General features: G+C 40.7%; 1 protein-coding gene across 3 annotated transcripts in view; it reads left to right on the top strand.

Moving 5' to 3' along the window:
* The window catches only part of LOC133988283 (cyclin-dependent kinase 17-like), a 39,073-nt gene that overhangs the window by 9,651 nt on the left and 7,292 nt on the right, over positions 1 to 22,130 (top strand). For all 3 annotated transcript variants that reach the window (XM_062427885.1, XM_062427884.1, XM_062427886.1), the window contains 8 exons: positions 11,091 to 11,224; positions 14,902 to 15,027; positions 19,930 to 19,986; positions 20,076 to 20,190; positions 20,402 to 20,496; positions 20,664 to 20,726; positions 21,029 to 21,152; positions 21,889 to 22,009. In XM_062427885.1, coding sequence (XP_062283869.1) covers positions 11,091 to 11,224; positions 14,902 to 15,027; positions 19,930 to 19,986; positions 20,076 to 20,190; positions 20,402 to 20,496; positions 20,664 to 20,726; positions 21,029 to 21,152; positions 21,889 to 22,009 — 835 coding nt within the window. The remainder of the gene's footprint in view (positions 1 to 11,090; positions 11,225 to 14,901; positions 15,028 to 19,929; positions 19,987 to 20,075; positions 20,191 to 20,401; positions 20,497 to 20,663; positions 20,727 to 21,028; positions 21,153 to 21,888; positions 22,010 to 22,130) is intronic.

Genomic DNA, 22,130 nt, shown 5'->3' with positions numbered 1-22,130 from the left:
GACATTTTACTAAATAGTGTGGCCCTAAATTATTGTATAATAGGCAATAAAATGTAAACAGGACTTTGTCTTCAGTCTTACCTTAATCACATAGCAAATAAAGTCTTAAGTGAGGGCAGTGAACCTACCTGTTTCTGTAGCTCATGGTAATGTAGCTGAAAATAACTGCACACAGAAATCTTTGATATAGTTGTTTTTCATCATACAATATGTTCTTATTTTAGGTTTATACACTTTGCTACTAGTACTTCTATACTTCAACTTTGGTAAAATACTTTTACTTGTAGGGGTGTATTTTTAGCTCGAGGTATTAGTACTTTCACCATCTTTTACCTCACATCACACCACACATAGACGACTCATCACACACTGTTCCCTGGATCATTCCCATCATGTCTTTGTTGTAACATTTTCCGTGTGTCAGTAGTTCAGTAAACAAAACTCTTCTTTTCGTACTTTCATGCATGAAGAGTAAGTTGTATGCCTGTTTAGCTGTGTGTTCCTACAGTTTTTCACCACAGCAGAATGTCAAACTTGAGTGATGCTGCCACCTGTGGGTGGAAAACACATATACACAAACTCACACTGATGTCATTCAGATATCAATTTTGCTCACAACAGGAGGAAGTGTGTGCTTTTGTTTGTGTGTGTGTGTGGTGGAGTTCAGTGTGTATGAAACACACACACACACACACACACACACACACATATGCACAATCACTTTTTCCTTCTGTCCGTCCGCATTATGTAATGGAACGTGTGGTCCGTAGCTTTTGGATCTCAGTAATCTCATTTCCCACTGTGGCAGAACGGCTTATATCAGGAGCAGCGGTACGGGGTGAGGAAGGGAAAGTCAAGGATGGAGAGAAAAAGGGAGCGTAAGAGAGGACCCGAAGACTTGTATGTTGAATACTTGAAATGAAATAGAGCTTAAAAAATGGCAGAGAGATTGATTTACATGGGACTGAGCGATAGAGAGGGAAAAATGAAAAGTATAGATGAAAGGAAGAAGTGAAAGACAGAGTGCTAGGAGAGTGTTAGTTCCACAGTGGCTCCTTCAGGAATCATATTAGCTTTGTGCTGTGTATCCCCTGAGTCCGCGCCTGAGTGAACTGCAGATAGACCACAACGAGACTCCTTGAATCCATTGAATTCTTGCTGACAAGAGAACTATTCTTGCACCAGGAGCTTACAATTCATTGTTTTCCTGCAAGCTGAGAGTATGATAAGAACGGCTTGATGAATCCTACAGTATAATATGGATTTCAGGACTATTTCAAATATATTTGACTTTCTACCAAATCGATATTTTTTTTATACCTTATCAATTGAATTTCAAGTCAATTTTATTTATATGACACCAAATCACAAGTTTTGACAAGTTTAAACAGGTTTTTCTACAAATCCTGTTGCAGCTGTTACATAATGTTGCCCAAGATCTTGAGGGCTGAGTATCGAACATCTGCAGCTATACTATTGATACAGCAATAGCAGGACTCAGCACTTGGTAAGGGGGGTAGGGATGGAGTTAATGTGGGGTATATTAAACATAACAAATGTTATAATGCAAGACCAGAGGTGTAGGAATGACAAGGACAACATACATGAATAATAGTGTGTGTTTTGGGTTTTGGAAATTAACATCACTAAAGCACGTTCAAACACATGAATAAAGTTGGTAACATTTGAAGTAATTTTTCTAATGTACTGTGTGAGGAAAGTATGGCAATGTGGAGAACAGAGCCAGACCAACACTATATTTTTATAGGCTTATACTGATATCAATATCTAAGAGTTACGCAAATCTGATAATGATAAACATTTGATAAGGATCTGTTCAATTTATGACCAAGGTATGAACTGAGTAACACATTTTCCTGTTGAAAGATAAACTTGTCAGTTCCTTTCCAGTGGACAACCTATGTGGTGGAGACACTTCTTTGAAATGATCTTAAACATGTTCTGGGTATTTTCACACTCCCATTTACATTAGCTGACATACAGTATGTGCCGATACTCATATCAGAAATATGCCAGTATTTGCAGATATATCTGCTGGCTGATTTATCGGTTTAACTTGAGAAACACCAGTAGCATGTAGAGTGCATCTGTCTGTTGGTCTGGCAGAGTTACTTCATTCTGTGAAATTCACTGCTGCCTCTGAGCTCATAAAAGCCCTCAAAAGGATGCAGCTCAGACTCTACTGTAGAATAAATGCTTTTCTATTATTACCACCCTGATAAGGTGTAGTTTGAAATTTTAAGTGGTACTCCGTGTGTGTTTGTGTGTGTGTGTTTCCCACTGGTTGGTCTCGCTGACTCACTGTGTGCCATTCAGCAGTCAGAGCACGTCGCACCCTTTAAATGGAGCAACACGATGATGCAATCTCTCTTGCTTGCTGCACTAAAGAGATTACCTAGCCGTTCTCTCTCTCTCTTTTCTCTGTCTTTTGCTCACTTGCTCTACCAATCCATAGGAGTTTTCAATTAAATACACTTCATCTGTGTAAGTGCGCCTGACTGCGGAGTTATATGTGCATGTTAGAGGTGTTTGGCCAGTAGCCAGATGCAGAGAGCTTTTACAGTTTTGTGATTCATCTGTTGCGAACTGGGCCAACACCCACTTGGACCACACTGTACTTACAGTGCGGGAATATGAATGCTGCACTTTTCTTATTTGCTTTTCACCATCACCTCATCTCTTTCTCTCTACGTAGTTATATTGTTGAGGATTAGTCGGCCCTCTTGACTGTTTTACTGAGAGAGAGGACTATGCGGGAAAGCGGCCCACTTTTCTCAAAACCTATCGCAGGCTGCTATTTCTGATACCGTCGCAGATGTCTTCTCTCGTTCTTTTCCTCCTTCTGTCTCCGTCTTTTCCCCTCTATATACATCAAACACTATATTTAACCTCCAGATAAAACCATAATGGGGTAAAAACTGCACTCACTCCAAGATTGGATTTAATAATAACAATGGAGTGGACTCTTTATGCAGTTGGTCTTGTAAGCTTTTTTGTTTTAAGACTGCTTGGTGTTACACTAGCACATGCTTGAGGCTAAAGGAAGATGTTGCTAAAGAGTGCTGGTGATTTTTCCGAGCTATACAGGAAGGGGAGGAGGGGTTGAGACGTTGGGGGACCAGCACATACGGAGCTGGTAGCTTACAGTAGGCACTCCTGTCCCAGTAATTGAATAATAAGATTCCTCAGATGCAGATAAAAGGTTTAGAGGTAATTACTGCAGACTAAATTCTCCCTCCCTCCAGCCCTGTGAGTGCGTTTCTCTCTGTTTGGGTTCCTCAGGGATGTTATATGCACTTTGATTTTTTATTGTCCCACTAGTCTAGAGGCAGACTGTGGTATTTATGGTAAAGAACATATTTTTTTTAATTTGAAGCCCAAATGTAGTCAAGCAAAATTGTGACAGTGAAGATTCTGAAGATTAAAATTAACAGTGAGCGAAACCTTGAACAGAGTGAAAAGATGTGTGGAGGTGGCTGCAGGGCAAGAGAAGAATCTTTGATGTATACAGGCGCACTTGTGAATATAAAGAAGCAGGAAGACAGTGATGGTGAAGGGCTGAGTGGCGAGCTTTTGTCCTTGACTTTTTAAACAGCCTAAAGCTCAAAGATGCAGCACTCTGCATCAATATATGTCAGTCAGTGCACTGTAAATCGCCATTAGTCTTTACTGGAATCTAATTGAAAGTAGACAGTAATGAGGCCCAAAGAAGACAGTCGTTAGTACATCTCAAAAAGGTTTTGGTCGAAAGCAAACACTGCCAACCTATAGTTCTTCTAAATATTTATTTTAATGCTTGTTCCACACTTAGCTAGATTAAAAAGATGAACACTCTGCCAGTGTTTCCACATGTTTATTATCAGAGCTAATGATTATGTCACATAGTGGCTGCTGCTGCCAAGTGTGGTTGTGTGTTTGTGTAAGTTCTCCTTTACAGTGGTGGGAACTAAATAGCGTTCACTCAAGTACTGCACTGTGTATTCTGAGGTACTTGTAAATTATTTGAATCTGTCCTTTTTCAGCAACATTCCACTTCCACTCTAATGCATTTCAGAGGGAAATATTGTACTTTCCACTCCATCTATTTGATAGTTTTAGTTACTTTTCAGATGAAGATTTGACACAATGAGAAATATGGACTATAATGACAATAATTGATATTACAGCTTTTAAAATACAGCACATTGTTAAAGATGAAACAGTGAAAGCAGTGTGTAGTTGGAGTCACATTTCAGATGTCTATGAGCTGTTAACTTCTAAATGGTTTAATTTCAGTAAATGTTCAAATGATAATTGTTTCACCAAAAGTCCAAAAACTGAAAACCCATCAATCACCATGACCTCTCACATTTTTCTGGTGACCCTTTGGAGGGGCCTGACCCCTAGGTTGGGTGCCACTGGACTAAACGAGCTAACTGTATATAAAGTAGTTCAAACTAGCTCCACCTCCAGTAGCTACAACAGTAACATGCTGCTCTAACACTGATGCTACAGTATTAATAATTTAATTATGTCATATATAATAATACAGTATATCTGTCAGAGGGACCAAACACACTACTTTTACTGCAATACAACTAAGTTGCTACTAATACTTAAGTACATTTACACAAGTAAATGCAGGCTTTTACTTGTAATGGAGTATATTTACATTGATGTATTCCTACTTTTAATTCAGTAAAAGGTCTGAGTACTTCCTCTCACCACTGCTTCTATAATTAAGTGTATCATTCATTATTGACATGTTGGGTGTGCATGAGTGCCTTTTGTTAGTTAAGACAACCTGATTATTGACAAGAAGGGAGAGGTGACATTTTATCTTGCCTTAGTCAAACCCATCTGATGAACAATTTTTTTTAAGTGCTAATACTTGAGAATGTTATGAGGAAAGGTGACATTTGATAGTTTTATCTTGCTGACATTTTGTTTGCAGCCATTCAGCATAATCATGTTCTATAATCACTTCTTCATATGTAACGTATTTATATGTAAATGGCTTGGAAACATTGAGGAAAATATGAATGCAAACAGCCAACACACTATCACAACGATTATCTTTCTCTATAATATGCTGCATTGTACTTCATCTTTTTTCTTTAAACAAGATACTTCCATCAGTCAATCATTCTCAAAAAAATTTCCATTGGATTATCCTTAAAAACACTCGCACTTTAAAGATCCCCTGAAATAGGCACTTGAATGTTGTAGTAGGTTGAGGTGGAGCTAACTAGAGATACAACGATATCAATACTGATATCAGATATTGGCTGGATACTGACTCAAATAGCCGGATCAGGTATCGGTGACAATGGGCTGATCTGGTATTGGATGCCATTATTTTAGTATAACAATTCATGAAATTTTTTTTTTTTGTTGCATTTTGGTTTACAGTGTTAGAAAACCAATGATAAAGTCAAGCCTGATTTTGTCTTACACATAAAAGAATGATGCCAGTCTCTTCCACACAGTAAGGCACACAGCTTGTTAGTTAAACACTGGTATTGGGTTGGTACTCAGTGTCAGACGATACCCAAAGCCCAGGTATCGGGACTGTAAAAGTCGGAATGGTACATCTCAGGAGCTACAACAATGCATCATAGTTTCTAGTTGGTTGTGTGTTTTGTAGAAAAAATATAGAAAGAGGAAAAAGTAAAATGTTAAATAAATGAAGTAAAAAGTACAACATTTCCCTCTGAAATGAAGTGGAGTGGAAGTATAAAGCAGTAAAATCTAGAAACACTCAAGTGAAGTACAAGTATCCTAAATCTATATTTAAGTACAGTACTTGGAAAAATGTACTAAGTTACTTTCTACCAAAGACTATTTCTCAGAAAATGGTACGTGTTTCATGTTGTCTGAACTAATAGGTGTAACAACTGGAAGAAGTTCCAACCTATGAAGTACATCACAGGCATATCCAACTATCCCCTCTTCCTGCTCATCCTGCTCATCCTATCAAATCGATTCTGGCTGTAACTAACAACCCATTGTGTTACTCATAAGATTGATCCCTCAGTGTCGTCTTCCAACAGGAAATAGGACCACATTAAGGAAGTATTGGGACCTTTAAGCATGTAGGTCACGCTGTAGAAAACAAGCTGTTGATGCACACAGCTGTTCTACGTTCTTGAGGATTAACACCTCTCTATCCGGCTTAATAGCCCCCTTGTTTGAGAATTGTATCAGGAATATGTTTGTTCATAATCCGTATGCTCTGCAGGTGTATCAGATAGAACCATTTATGTGTGCAGTATAAGGGAGAGTGTGTGTGTGTATGAGCATGAGTTTAGCATGAGTAATGGCCTGTGCTTCGGGGACCATGGGAAGGGCTAAGAGAGAAAGAGGAGGGTGACAGAATGTAAGAGCGGGGAAGATGGGAGCTAGGATGCCGGAGGTGTCACTCAAAAGCCTCAGGTTTCAATTTCTGCGCTTAGGGAGTGATAAGGATGAGGAGGCAAAGGATGGAGAGGAGGAAAGGGAGAGAGAGAGAGAAATGCTAGTGATAGAGACAGAGTGCAGGGAAGAGGCTGATCAGGCAGAAAATGTTGTCATCGCTCTGAATAGAAAGATTGTATATTCAACACCATCTCTGGACCAAGGACCAAGATAGAAAGAGTGAGGGAGGGAGGGAGGGAGGGAGGGAGGGAGGGAGGGAGGGAGGGAGAGAGAGAGAGAGAGAGAGAGAGAGAGAGAGAGAGAGAGAGAGAGAGAGAGAGAGAGAGAGAGAGAAGAGAGAGAGAGAGAGAGAGAGAGAGAGAGAGAGAGAGAGAGAGAGAGAGAGACGAGAGAGAGAGAGAGAGAGAGAGAGAGAGGAGAGAGAGAGAGAGAGAGATCACATGAGAGGGAGGAGAGTAATAGCAAGGTGAAGGGAGGGAGCTATCAGCACTGAAAGCACTGATAGGGGCGCCAGAGGCAAGACGGAGCAATTGAGAGAGGGGAGTGGAAAGAGGGAGACTGGCAGTACAACAGCCTGAATAGAGTGGCGTGCTGAATAGCAGGGGAGGAACAAGGAGGACAAGGCAAAATGATCTGACAGAGAGGCAGAAAAACATCAGGAGGAAAAGACAGGAAGTTCAGGAAAAGACACTGGACTGTAAATGAAAAAAACAAACAATGGAGAGAGCTTAAAGGGAAGAGCTGGGAGCCAAAGAGGTCAGATAGTTGTACACCAGACAGCTCAAAGTGTTTTTTTCATCCATGGAGGAGCCGTAAGTTTGGGTCCCTGCATGTGTTTGAATGATATAGATGGAGGCAGAACACCTGTTATTCTGAAATGACAGGGTGTAACAGTTTTCAGCTTGCGTGTGTTCGACTGTCTCTGCAGCATTTTGTGTACCTGCATGCTGTGTGACCTTCCTTAGTCAGCAAGCAGAGTGCGACTGCAGATAGAAAAGGAGCAAGAAAGAGAGAAGGAGAGAGGGAGTGTCTATACGGGAAAACAGAGAGAGAGAGAGTGCAAAAGTGGAGTAGTGGCTGAGGGAGTTGTTGCATTGTGATTAGTGTGTCTGAGCAGTCTGAGCTGGCTTCCACTGTAAGGTCTGTTCATTACTGCATGGGACTCCTGGAGGCAGCCTGAACATTGGATTGTGCTCAGAAACTTTGACTTTCAATCAGCTATAACTCCTGAACCTGGGTCCCACCCAGATCTGTTGACTGGACACCAAGACTGGACTGAAGTTATCTAATTTTTTTTTTCTTTTGTCTATTTGGGAAATGTATTTTTAAACAGTTTTTTTTTAAAAAGGTGTAGTGCTTTGAATCTTCTGGAAGAATGGATATGTCAGGCAACCCCAAAGGGTGCTCTGCCGGTGCCCCGAAGGTGGGAGACTCTAAGATGGGGGAGGTTAGATTGGGAGAGGGGGTGAGAATGGGGGAGAGAGACACCGCACTGAGGCTGTCACCTTTCCGTATGCTTCGAGTGCTGGACTCATGCCGTCCTCCTGGAAACCGTATTGGTGAGTGTAATGACTGTCATCTCGATCCTCATCCACCAATTTCCTCACAGCCAATTACAGTTCCAAGACTATAAGGATCCCATGACAGTGTTATGAGTTAAGTGAATTTTTAAGAGGTAAAATGTTGTCCAGCAGATGATACTGGAAATAACTCCACATTTTTGTGCCATAGAAAGGTTTAAATTGGTTTTATTCCTATTGCATTTAGCAATATGTCTCTATATATTCTGTATGATTTCATTCTCTGGGACATGAAATTAAGATCAAACGTGTGTCCTGAGGTTTTTTTGTTACATACAAAGACACGGAAATATGTTAAATAACTTTCTCTCTGAATATGCTGATTCTTCAACTTTGAACATCTTCAACTAATTAATTTCTAAATAGTATTTCTTTTATGTGGCAAAAATTAGAAATGCAGTTGGTTGGCCCAGGGCAGTGTGTGTGGGTATCTTCAGGGATCCCATGGACTCCTCAGAGAAGCAAAGAGACCTTCAAGTTCTTCTTTTGAATATTTTATTCGTTTGCTCATCAGCAATGACTACAGTATCTCTATTCCTGCTGCTCAGGCCAAATATAGACTTTATGCTTTCCTGTGCTTAAAATCAGTTTGAGAACTCCCAGCCTAAGAGCAACAAAGGGTGATTCAGTTCAGAGCCTAACAATAATAGTGGGTAATGCATGGGATGTGGACAGTGGCAACTATTCTACCAGTGCACCCCTGAGCAACCCACTGAACTCAATGTCTGGCCTTGCTGCGGGAGGGCAAAAAAAAAGATTTCTATTACTCTTTGAAGGGTTCTTGAAGTGAATCTTACGCTTACTTCTTTTAACATCCTCTCCAATAGCTTTTCAATCATTTTCTGAGGGGCTACCAACATATGACTGAAATGGATTTCCAGCAAAGTAGCATACATGCCGAGTTGAGTGAGGTATGGATAGTCCTAAACTGACCCACTCACTCTTGTAGACATGCTAGCAGGGAGTCAACAACCCTAACTAGGCCAGCCAGGCTCCACACAGGGAGGCAGTGGTGGTTCATGACATTTACTGTCTGCTGTAAGTCTGCCTTGGAAATGGAGCAGAAAGAACCTGCAGGAGACTGGAAAAGAATGTCCTGCATGATTAGGAAGAACGTGTGAATAGGCATTTTCACACTTTGGTGAAAGCTGGTGACATACAGCTAAGGTAATGTATTAGCTAATGTATTATCTGTATGTATTGTTATTAGTGTTATCATATTATATTGTTTCAGAACCCAGGAGGTGGAATTTTCCTCACAGGTTAGTTGGCCTTTCTCGTCCACCCGCATCTGCTTGACTGTTTACACAAACAGACACAATCAGGAACTCTCCAAAAGCGAGAAAGACTGGTGACATAACAGCAGCACTGGATACTAACTCGTTGGGATTCTGTGGTCATGTGTGTGCGTCTGTCAGTATGTTGATAACCTGGATCCATTTCCCCTCACTCTGGTGTCAGTTAACTTGAGTTTAATGTTTCACCATCAAGGTTGTGAGGGTTGATGCCTGATATGACGAAAGACTACTCAGTTTTCTTGGCAAGAAATTCTATTCGTTTAACATATCCAATATCCCTGTGCCTGGCCTTGTGGCCGTAGGCACTAAGTCAGACTCAGAGGTTTACTGAGGATTTACACAGATGGATTTGTGTTTGGGTTGTGTTCTGCTAATGAACATATGCTGCCTTTGTCAACAGATAGTTAGACCAATGGACAGATGTAGGCTGAAATTAGCAGCTGGGATCACTGAGACACTAGTTGAAGCTAATCTCTGCACAATTCAGAGGTAATAACAGCTTCTGAAAGGAATCCATTAAAAATAGATTAAAAGTGTAGAAATGGTTTTTAATAGATTTTTGGAAAGTTTTTTGACACACTATATTTGTGACACATATTTTCAGGCCAAAGTATATTCTATGTTGCACTCACTATAGGCTATAAAAAGTTCAAAGAAAGCATGTATTTAGTATATTTTGTTGATACCCTGCTCAATATTCCATCTTTTCTTAAGGCAGAGTCCTCAGGCCAGCTTGCCTTTCTCAAATCCTAACCTTGACTACATGAAAGAGAAACTCATAAATGACCTAGAATCAGACTCAAGCGGTGTTGTCCCGCTCTACAGCCGACAGCTGACATTTATATAATAAATTGCTTTTCCTATCCGATCTAGCCCTCAATTGTTCTTTTCCACGGCTGACGTGCCACAGTCACTCAAGGGACCTACAGTATTTTTTGTTCCTCATCACCTCTTCCCACCTAAACCATCCTCTTCCTGCTCCATTTCCAGAGCTGATCCACTAATCTTCCCTCTATCGCCCTCTTCTCTGCCTATGGTGGCTGTTTAAAATGTAAACATGGTGGTAAGGTAAGATGGTGTTGGTGATCACAGTGAGCTTTGACATCTGTCATTTCCTCATTTAAAGTAGTTTGCTCCACCAAACAAAAGACAAACACAGCACACACATACTGTATGTGCTGTACATGACCCAGACTTGAGAGCAATCAGGCATCATGCACTGAAACCCAAAGAGGGACCCCTCCCCCCATTTACTCACACACAAACACACATACAGTACACACACACACACACAGACTTGCACACCATTGAAGACGGCAGTCCTGTCTGCTGCACCGTGACTCATTAATCAGATGGATTCTGGAGGGGATGGAGGTGTGGGGGGTAGTAGGCAGAGACGGGAAAGCTCCCATTGCATGCAGGGTAATATCGACCTCCTCATCTCACCAATGGCATTTTACGCACACTCTGCTAACACCCCTGCATGGCTGGTGGTACAATCCATCATGTGGGGGTTTGGGAACCCTACTATGGCTTTCACAGGGGGTGAATGAAATCTAAGAAAGACAAATGGTTGTGTCCTGCGATGGACACAAGGAGATGGTTGATAGAGGAGAAAACCCAAAACAAAACAACCAAAAGGTGATCTGAAAAAGAACAGAGATAAATGGAAGTACTATCATCTCGAAGATGATTGTAAAATACTCAGCTTAGGTTTGGTTTCTCCCCCAGCACAGAATGTCACAGAGTGTAAATCCTCACAATAACAGTCTGTTTGTGCCCGTGTTTTCTACAGGTATTGTCCATGAGAATGTGAAGATGGGTTCAGATGGGGAGAGCGACCAGGCATCTGGGACATCTTCTGATGAGGTCCAAAGTCCTGTCAGGGTCCGGATGAGGAACAACCACCATCGGCGCATCTCTAATGAGGTACTGGAAGCCAAAGACGCACACCTGCTACATACACACCTGCTTTTACACCAGCCATACTGCACTCATACATCTAAACAGACAGAAGCACACCTGAACACAACATTATTCATTGAGATTTAACAATGATCTCACAGATTACTTTTGGGCTCTGTCCGTAAACATTCACTCCTTCACTATTTGCTGAAATGGTGTACTCACTATATTCTATAGTGAACTACTATTATACAGTAAATAGTGAAAGATTAAGGACACAGTCCTGGCTTTTGTGTGACCAGGTTTAAGTTGCCTGCCTCCGAAAATGCACCTGTGCTTTCTATGAACAGGTAAAGTGCTATACGGTAAGTTGCTTTGTTTAGCCTCTTCGTTGAGTATGTGTTCTTGTCTCGGTCAGACAGTATGTGTGTGCTAGTCTGTTTGAAGGAGTTGCAGAGTTGATGAGCACAGCAGCATTATGGGAAATGCCTCTGGACACACAGGCTGCTGCGAACAGTGGAAGGGACTAATTTAGACCATGTTTACCACACAGAAAGAGAAAGAGAGGAGGGGCGCACTGATGGAGAGGAAAATGTTAGGATGAGAGGGTAATTATGGAACTAGGAATAATTATTGGTATGACAAAGAAAAAAGAGATACGGAGGAAGAGAGAAGAGGGAGAAGGAGAGGTGGAGGACAAAATGACGGTGGGAGAGAACAGAAAAACCATGTTTCCTCTCAGTCAACCTCCTCCATTCACCCCTTCCCCCCATCTGCCTTCCTCCCCTCAGGAATCTGTCCATTCCTCTCTCTCCTCTGCTCCTGCATTCCCCCTCCTCCTCTTCCTTTTTCCTCCTCCTCCTCCTTCTCTGAGCATGTGGATGGCACTCTACTACAGGGCCTCTCTCTCTCTCTCTCTCTCTCTCTCTCTCTCTCTCTCTCTCTCTCTCTCTCTCTCTCTCTCTCTCTCTCTCTCTCTCTCTCTCTCTCTCTCTCTATCTCTCTCTATCTCTCTCTATCTCTCTCTCCCTCTCCCTCTCTCTCTCTCTCTAACTGTCAGTGTGTGTGCAGTCATGTGGCAGGTCAGAGACATGCATCGTGGAAAGCGCATGTGTGTGAGTGTATAGAAAGACACGTTTAAGGAGGACAATGAGGGAGCTACTAGAGCTGTTCTGCATTGTGAGTATGGGGGCACATGTGTTTGTGTTTGTTTGTGGACCTTTATTCAGTCTATACCAGGAAATAAGAGGGCATGAGTGTCAGTCTTTGTGAACTTGTTTCCATTGTTACTCTTTTGAAAAACGCATGTGTGAAGATCTGTTGTTTTGGTCATCAGAAGTCACTGGAATTATGAATTGTATTAAACATTTGTATTATTGGAACCATTTTAGGCAATTATTAAATTTCTGAGAGGAATATACATCTTTATTGTGATGCTCTTACCTTATATGGCATTGCTGTGCTTGCTTTCCACATGTTTAAAGCTTTTCAGACATTCAGCTTACAAATATGTAAATCACTCTGGTCAAAGTCTGTAGGTCATGTCAGCGCATGTGTTTGTGGCTCATATTTCATATCATGTGCTTATGCAGTCTGCAGAGCATTGCCGGACCTTTACTCTCTCTCTGTGTGTGTGTGTGTGTGTGTGTGTGTGTGTGTGTGTGTGTGTGTGTGTGTGTGTGTGTGTGTGTGTGTGTGTGTGTGTGTGTGTGTGTGTGTGTGTGTGTGTGTGACTGTGTTTTCAGAGTGTGTGTGGAAATTGTGGAGTGTGTCACTGTCCTTCGGGTGATGGCTTGTATGTTATACTGCATGTTGTGATGTTAGCCAGTGAGCTCAGATAAAACCATTACAAGCGTAAAATCCCACTGCCTTTCATCTTCAAGCGCACACACACACACACACACACACACACACACACACACACACACACACACACACACACACACACACACACACACACACACACTCACACACACAAACACAAACAAACCCTCCCACTAATGTTCATATAAACACACGTATCATTTCACACACACATTTAGGACACATATACTGTGGGGCTGTTGGGACTGGGCCAAGCAGCCCCTGCTGCCATGGAAACAACGTCTGATTGGCACCTTGCCAGAGAACATGTCCTACATGGATAGCGTATAGGAGAGATGCGATGTGGGAAAAGTAGCATCACACAAATTGCATTTTGGCAAGGGCTAAAAAGTGAATATTTTCTTTTAAAAAAACACAGTGACCTAAATATATGATGGTGTTTAATTCTCAAAATTACATTTAAAAATTGGGTCATCTTTGGCAGAAATCTAACCAAATAATGGTTCTTCTCAAGAAGAAGTATCTGACTGGAATATACATTTTGACATCGAAACAGTACACATACTCAAAGAGAATTCAACTACAGTAGGCAGAAGAGAAGTTCACTGACTAACATATTAAGCATTTTTAGCTACCAGTTCCAGATGTGTTCCACATAAGTTTCTAAACCTTCTCATCCTGCCAACAATGCATTCTGAAAATGAGTCTGTAACTTGTAAAGAACTAGTCCCATCATTCAGTAACCTTGCACTGACCTTTCATTCATCCTTATGAGACATAAATGTTACAACAACAGATGGCACCTGTAGACCAAAGATTTGTATTTGACTGAAGTGAGCGGCTGTCACATCACTAACTCCTTCCTGGAAGAGACAGATTTACAAGCTGACTGCATTTGTTTTTTTAAATAGCAGACAAGTACGTTAAGTAACTAAGGCTTATGAAAGAGTTTTTATGCTAGATCATGGGGATCAATTTAGGCACATGATGTCAGTTGAGAAAAAGTGATGAACACAAGAAGACTAGTCTAGGGTTAATGACGGTTAATGGTGCAGTTAGTGTATTAAGACTAGAAGGTTATACTTCTAGTCATATTGTCATATCTACTTTATTTAAATTACACAATTTAAACAAAACGTGATTATTTTCAGAAAAGTCCTCAAATATCTTCTTTTTTCCTGGCCAACAGTCCACAAACCAAAGTTATTAAGTTTACTATCGTAGAAAACCAAAGAAACTACAAAATATTTAAAAAATCTGGCACCAGAGAATTTTGACATTTTTTCTTAAAGAATGACTCAAAACGATTAATTGATTTGGAAATTTCTGTCAATTAATTAATCATTGCAGCTGTATATTACACTACACATTATAGTACATTTAATAACCTAATATACAAATGTCAAATAACATAGAATCTTTATTCTGGCCTTTATGGTATAAAATGAAATTACTACGCTTGATATTGTATCAGTATGAATGGACATTTGTTTTTTATTGTGTATAGAAACTCCTCCTCAAAACATGCCAACATTCATAGCATTACAAGTTTCAAGTTAGGGGGGAAAAATCATCTTGGATTTCTTTTATATAACTTCTTTCAATTCTTCCAATCATTCAAAGCGATTTACACAGCACACCAACATTCACACTTTCACACAAACATATTCACACACTGCTGGCATAGCCTTCACAAACAATTTGGGGTTCAGTATCTTGCTCAAGGAGACTTCAATACAAGGATCGAATCACCAATCTTTCTATTGGTGAACGACCTGCTCTACCTCCTGAGCTGCAGCTGCTTGTTATGATTGATATATTGTGATACTCACAAACCTCTTTCTGTCTCTCTCTGAATCTTTCTCTTTCTGTTTCAGGACATAAACAAACGTTTGTCTCTCCCAGCTGATATCAGGCTACCGGAGGGCTACTTGGAGAAGTTTGCCATGAACAGCCCACCATTTGACAAACCCATGAGCCGCAGGCTACGACGTGCTTCATTGGTCAGTGCCAAATGTGTGTGTGTGTGTGTGTGTGTGTGTGTGTGTGTGTGTGTGTGTGTTTGTGTGTGTGTGTCTATGTGTGTATTTTCATCTGTATATTTAAACTAGTTTTTGTCAGCTGCTTGGGTGATGTGTACTGTGTGTCTACATGCATACTTTCATGAGTATGACTCTTTTGATCTTGCTTTGCCTCGAAACAAAAGTAATATGAACCCGCAATGCCATTGTGTGCTACTAAAATGGTTGACTAAGACTAAGACACACACATACGCTGCAAACACACAAACACTCATTTTAAATGCGCACTGAGTTATGCTATAGAGCTAACAATGGCTCAGTAGGGGGATGAATGATGAATTCTGTATTATGTATCCAGGCCAAGAGCATTATGGGTAAGAATCTGAGGGTGGTAGAGTGAGGAGGGGTCTGGATGGATAGAGAGGGGGTCAACTGGGGAGAAATAAGCAAATATTCATGAATATGCAACATATCCCTTTACGCGGCTTTGTGTTGCTGCTGAAGTACTCTTATTCTTTCACTTGGTTTTTATTTTGGTCGCACTTTATTCCACATCACTCTTTTGTTTCTGCCATCACTCACTCTCTCAAGTTAAAGGAAGAGCACATGCTCTCAGTTTCGCTCATCCTCCAAGCCTTACATTTATGCTCTTTACGGATACATTTAACTTTAAACACGATTACAGAAAGCCTTGAATAGTCTATGGGAAAGTGCAGAGAGTTCGCCCTCCATCAACCATTTTTGCTGTAATTATTGAACAGGGCCAGTGCCCTGCCTCCGGCTCCCTGCTTGAAGTGATTTAATGACGCAGCTTTTCTGCAGGCGTCTCACAGAGATGAAAGGAAATAATCTTTTGAAGGGAGGTTTGCAGGGAAGAAGAGAGGTTTATGTTGTAAGAGTGGATGAGAAGAATGGAGTAGACTCGAGATATGTTAGTGTCTTTATCGTGGAAAGGAGTGGCAGACATGTGCTTGGGTATGTCCACTTGCGTGTTGCAGTGCGTCTTTAGGGTTGTTGTATGTACGTGATGTAATAGATCAATCAATAATTCAGCGGCAGTGTTCGACTCATCTGCTGCAGCTCCTCTACTGACTGGGATTACACAACGGGACACCTTGAAGTGAGCGAGAGAGCACGGAAGTAAGAGAGGGAGAGAGGGATATTAAGGAATAAGCGACAAGAAAGTATGATTTCTTTTGGTGGTAAGATTATGAAAACATGGATGAACAAATATGTAGAGGGGGTTGTAATAAAAGACAAATGACTGCTGAGATGAAAGTTAAGACCAGTCTCAGACAAGTTTAAAAGCAGGAAAAGAAATGTATTGTTTGATCTCGGCCATCTTGCTGAGTATATGCAGGAAGCTACAGCACAGCTAATGACTCATATTGTTTACTGTAAGTAGTTAGGTGCATCCTTGCAGACTGTGCAGTGCACTGTTCTCACAAAACGTTCACTTATTTTGCTTCAGTCCTACTTTTATACAGATTTAGTGACAACATTGTCTGAGCTGGAACCTTGGAATAAATTGGGACACCACTTTATATGTGTTCTCATACATTTTAACACTGGCCCTTAGGTCAGTTTGAGCTCAGTTTGATTGAAAAAACATTGGCACACAAAAGTCTGTGTGAACATACATGTAGCTGCAGTGGGCTCCTTCAGTCAGTCACAGTTATCTGAAAGAATTTAAGCTTTAAAATTACAGTATGTTTCTGATGTAATGGCTTTTGGACTTCCAGCGTGCTTGTCATTTGTTACCGTAACAGAGAACACGTGTCGGGTGTCCCGTAGCAGACGGCCACATTTGAAACTGTGTATTTTGACCTTTGAATCGCTTCCAATGTAATGTAAGTGAAGTTGGTTGGTATCAGGTTTCTTTCATGGCTGTTGCCCATTTATAATCAATTATTCACGGCATGCCAATGAAATTCAGAGTCCAACGGTGCTGATGAAGGAGATGTCATTTAATCTCAAACCACATCCCTTAACCGTGTTATACAACACTTTTTTTGGACACGTTCAGCCCTGAAAATACAGAATATCAAACTCTGCAACTGTTAAACATCCACCAGTATATGTGCTTCTCTCCCCTTGGTTATAAGTAAAAGTTAAGATTGTTAAAGGATAAAAACAAAAAAAAGTCATTACTGAGTTCAAGTTTCAGCCAACTCCTTTAGCCTTGTTCGTTGCAAGATGTTTATTGGTTGATTGATTGAAACGACTGGCTAGGTCATGTTAATGAAAGGGCTCCTTTCCTCCCACCTCCCAAAGCCACCTATCTTCTTAACAGAAGGTCGTCATTTTCCCTCTCCCACTCAATACTCTCAATCCATCCTGTCTCTTTTCCCACCCAGCATTCTTACAGGCAGCACGTAGAGAAACCCTGATTAAAAATGAAATGTGGTCAAGGTAATGGACATTCTTCACAATACGCATTAGATTCCAGCTGCAGACATCTCTCTTCTCACATTTCTTACTCATTGCTGTCAGTCTATCTATCTGTATCTCTCCTCAGCTCCTCTACAGGCACAGACAGAACACACTCACATACAAGCAATATTTTGTTTGGTTTTATGTTGCTTTCATTTTGTCACTAAAACATAGGCTGACCTAGTTCTGCTGAGTAAGCTCACTGGAGTGTTGGGAATGAAATTAACCCGTTGCCATCGAAAGCATACGCAGGCGCACATGCTCACACAAAAAAAAGAATTGTGAGGTACGTGGACAGGCAGCGCAATTAGAGTGGGCTGCAAGTAAAGAGCTGTGGTTCTCCATTGTGTCAGAGACACACTTCAACAAGGCGAGAGGCCGCACTTTTATTTTCTGGAGCGGGATCGGTGTGGGAGGTTGGGGGAGGTAGCGATAGCCTATGTGTGTTTTATGTATTTTTGGTGTGTGTGTCACTGTGTGTGTATATGCGTGTGTTGCTCATGAGACAGACTCCCCTCAAATGAGCAGTACAGCTTAGCAACAGCTCCTGACAGCTCCTGTCACAAACACAGAAAGGGGTGCTGTGTGTGTGTGTGTGTGTGTGTGTGTGTGTGTGTGTGTGTGTGTGTGTGTGTGTGTGTGTGTGTGTGTGTGTGTGTGTGTGTGTGTGTGTGTGTGTGTGTGTGTGTGTGTGTGTGTGTGTGTGTGTGTGTGTGTGTGTGTGTGTGTGTACATTTGAGCATAGGCTGTATGTCTCATGACAAAATATTCTCTTGCCTACAAACAGACAGAGGCATATACGTGCAACACATGCCTCAGCACATAGTACATGCACATGCACACACACATCTCTGAAGTTTTTACTGATTCATTAATCTGTGTATTTTATTGTTTTCAATATTTATTTTCAATAATTGCAAAATACCAGATGCATAACTAGATATTGATACTAATTTCTTTTTTTGTTTGATAAATTATGCAAAATACAATGTGTGCATACCCATGCGCACACATACACACACACACACACACACACACACACACACACACACACACACACACACACACACACACACACACACACACACACACACACACACACACACACTTGTTTCAGTGTGAAAGTGTGTCATCTTGTGTCCGAGCCTGATCCGTCGCTTTTAGGCATGCCTTTAAAGAGATCACATGCTTCATCAACTAACTTGGTCACTGGAGACCCCTGCCCCTCATACACACACACACACACAGATACGATTGTCCTAACATTCATATCAGCATCATGATGGGACGGGCCAGCATTAGATTGAAAGAGATGGGTAGGCTCCGAGAGATGAACACAGATAAAACATGGCTGAAACGACCCTGACAGAGATAGACAAATAAATGAGGAAAAGTGACAATGAGAGGGATAAACACTGACAGGCCTGTGGGTATCACAGTTTGACATAGCTACATCCATTTATAATTCATGACCTCGAAACCCGGGGGCCACATACATTATGCAGCTAAACCTTTATTAATGGTATTCAGGATTAATTCAGAATGTAATATGCATGCACATCTGTGAAGTGTGCCACTGAATATCTATATCTATGTTTAGAAATAAATACGTAATCCCCTTTAAGTTGTCTGGAGTGAAATAGCTTCTGCCATATTCGGCTGTCGTTGTTATACTGACTTCCTGTGGCCAAAGTATATACGTGCAACTTGCAAAGACGTCACTTTGTAGCAACAGAAAGGGAGGAGGCACTGAGGTGGAATAACATTTTGTTCAGATTAGGCCAACAAAAAATCTGCCATGTCTACTAAAGTATGAGACACAGATGCGTGTGCGTGCGTGTCTGTGTGTGTGTGCAACTATGTGCATGTACTGTATATGCTATTGCATGATGTACAATGTTTCAGACATTCACTCTTTTTAATGCCAGTGTCAGATATTACACCAAGATATAACATACACTGAGCTTGCATTTACTGAGCAGGTTGTACTTATTAAAATGTGATGTTTGCACACTCAAAAATGTCAAATAACATAAAAATGGTCAAACTAGCTAAGACCCTGAGAAAAATTTCCAATATCCAATCTGACACATACCATTTCTACAGGGTGCTGAACTGTTTCAGCAGTGATGGGACAGTAACATCCAAATTTCGGAGAAGCTGAGCCGACGTTTTAGCACAGTCACAAAGACGCACACACAGAATAACAAGGCTTGGTGACTCAGACCCCTGCAGTTGTAGGCCAAATGTCAAGAGCAATGGGACTGAAATCTGAACTAAGAGCTGCGACTTCGAGGATTTGATTCAAGAGATATTCCAGAGAAATATGGTTGACAATCTAGCTTGGTCTACAATCAGTCTGTACCCAAATTAAATGTGAACTGGTGTCTTGATAATACACATTTATAGTGCTCATAACCTCCTTAACTGTCTCTTTTCTGTCTTCTCTAGTCTGAAATTGGCTTCGGGAAACTCGAGACCTACATCAAACTGGACAAATTAGGGGAGGTAGGATCAATCAAAAAATCAGCTAAAGTGACATTAACTACATAGAAACTCCTCCTGAAAATGCATTCATTTGCTTCTCATCTCTACAGGGGACTTACGCTACAGTTTTTAAGGGACGAAGCAAATTAACAGACAACTTAGTAGCGCTGAAAGAGATCCGGCTGGAGCATGAAGAGGGTGCACCCTGCACAGCTATCCGAGAAGGTACTGAACTGCTGTTAAGTTTAAATCATGGTCGACACTGGATCATACTGACAAGAAGCATGTAGAGGATTGTTTTAAGTGTTTCTGGGACATACAGTAATTGTAGTGTCTTGTATCTTCCTGTGCTGTTGATACACTATGAGCTGTTACTTCTCATACTGTAGGTTGTCTGTATTTGACTGACAGTCTCTGATGTGTCTCCCTCTTCTAGTGTCTCTACTGAAAGACTTGAAGCACGCCAATATTGTCACTCTCCATGACATAATCCACACTGACAAGTGCCTGACGCTCGTGTTTGAGTATCTGGTGAGTGTGTGTACTGTGCTTTTGTGCATGTTGACTGTGCATTTGTCTGTAAAGGTCTTATTATACTAATTTGATTGTATAACTAACATATCTACGCTCTTTTCTTTCTTTCTTTCTTTCTTTCTTTCTTTCTTTCTTTCTTTCTTTCTCTTTCTCTCTCTCATTAGGAAAAAGATCTGAAGCAGTACATGGATGACTGTGGGAGCATCATGAGTGTACACAATGTCAAGGTAATTCAGAGTAATACATCTGTTCAGTGCTGAGTGAGAATTCTGAAGTAATGAAGGAACTACTGTTGAATGTTTTTTCAGTAATGTAAATACAGAATAATCTCTTCTTACTGCTTCCATCTCGTCTTTGTATATAGTGGTGTAAAAGTGGTAGGCAACTTGGCTTCTGAATGATAAATCTAAAAATGTGTTTGAGTTATTGAGTATTGCATTGTGTTGTAATACACTAAATTTGTTTTCGTATTATTTTTTATTTTCTTCGTAGTGTTTAATGTAATATCAAACTCTCCTGTCCTCTGCAGATCTTCCTGTTCCAGCTGTTACGAGGTCTGGCATACTGCCACAGAAGGAAGGTGCTCCACAGAGACCTTAAACCCCAGAACCTGCTCATCAATGAAAAAGGAGAGCTGAAACTGGCAGACTTTGGTACACTCACTTTTACTAGAATAACAATAGTCTTGTTGACGATCTTAAAACTTTGTTTGTTTGTTTGACTTCTTAGATGAAGATCAAGAGTAGACGCACAACAAGTGAAATTTGTTATTCTGGCAGGAGTAGTATTGATGTTTACCTGACTTTCCTACAATAACAACTACAGTTTTCAAGTTTGCAAAATGTTCAAAACTAGATGCAGCAGCTACAGAGAACTTATAATTTTTTTTTCCTTTTATCAATGTTTTCCTAAAATATCTTTTATTCTATTATAAAACAGAAGTAAGAGTGTGAAAGCCTCACTAGCGGCCCCTAAAGGCCATACTGCTCCTTACACCCAACAGGGCAACATAGATTGAAGTGATTTACCACCCAACACTGCCCTCTACAGGCAATAATCCATTATGACATACTGTAGTGTAGTGTAATCCCTCATTATAAATTTCTAATTAGGCTTTTCAGGTAAAACTGTAATTACATGATCCACTCACACAAAACAGTTTAACATGATGTACAGTTTTCCCATTTTTAAAAGATGTCTAAATCAATACGTAAAAACAATTATGCCCTTATTCAATGTGTGAAGTTTCATTCTGATATGACTTGTGACAAGTTCTGACAGGATTTTTTTTGTCCTGTTCACCTGTGTTGCCCCACAGTATGTAAATAAGGTAATATCTTTTTTATCTTATTTCTTATCATTTTATGTCTTTTTATTTGCTTAATTAAGGTTTGGCACGAGCCAAGTCTGTCCCCACAAAGACCTACTCAAATGAAGTTGTAACATTATGGTACCGACCACCAGATGTGCTTCTAGGCTCCACTGAATATTCGACACCCATAGACATGTGGTGAGCAAAAACACTATTGTCTGTCTGTCTTTTTCTTTACGCCCATTTTCTTAAATTTTGTTCTCATCTTAAGTGCTTCTGTCCATCCCCCAAGCTTTCCCCCAAATTTGCAAATTGTGCT

The sequence above is a fragment of the Scomber scombrus genome, chromosome 10 (genome assembly GCF_963691925.1).
Source record: "Scomber scombrus chromosome 10, fScoSco1.1, whole genome shotgun sequence".
Lineage (NCBI taxonomy): Eukaryota > Metazoa > Chordata > Actinopteri > Scombriformes > Scombridae > Scomber > Scomber scombrus.
This window is presented reverse-complemented; position numbering and strand designations above follow the sequence as displayed.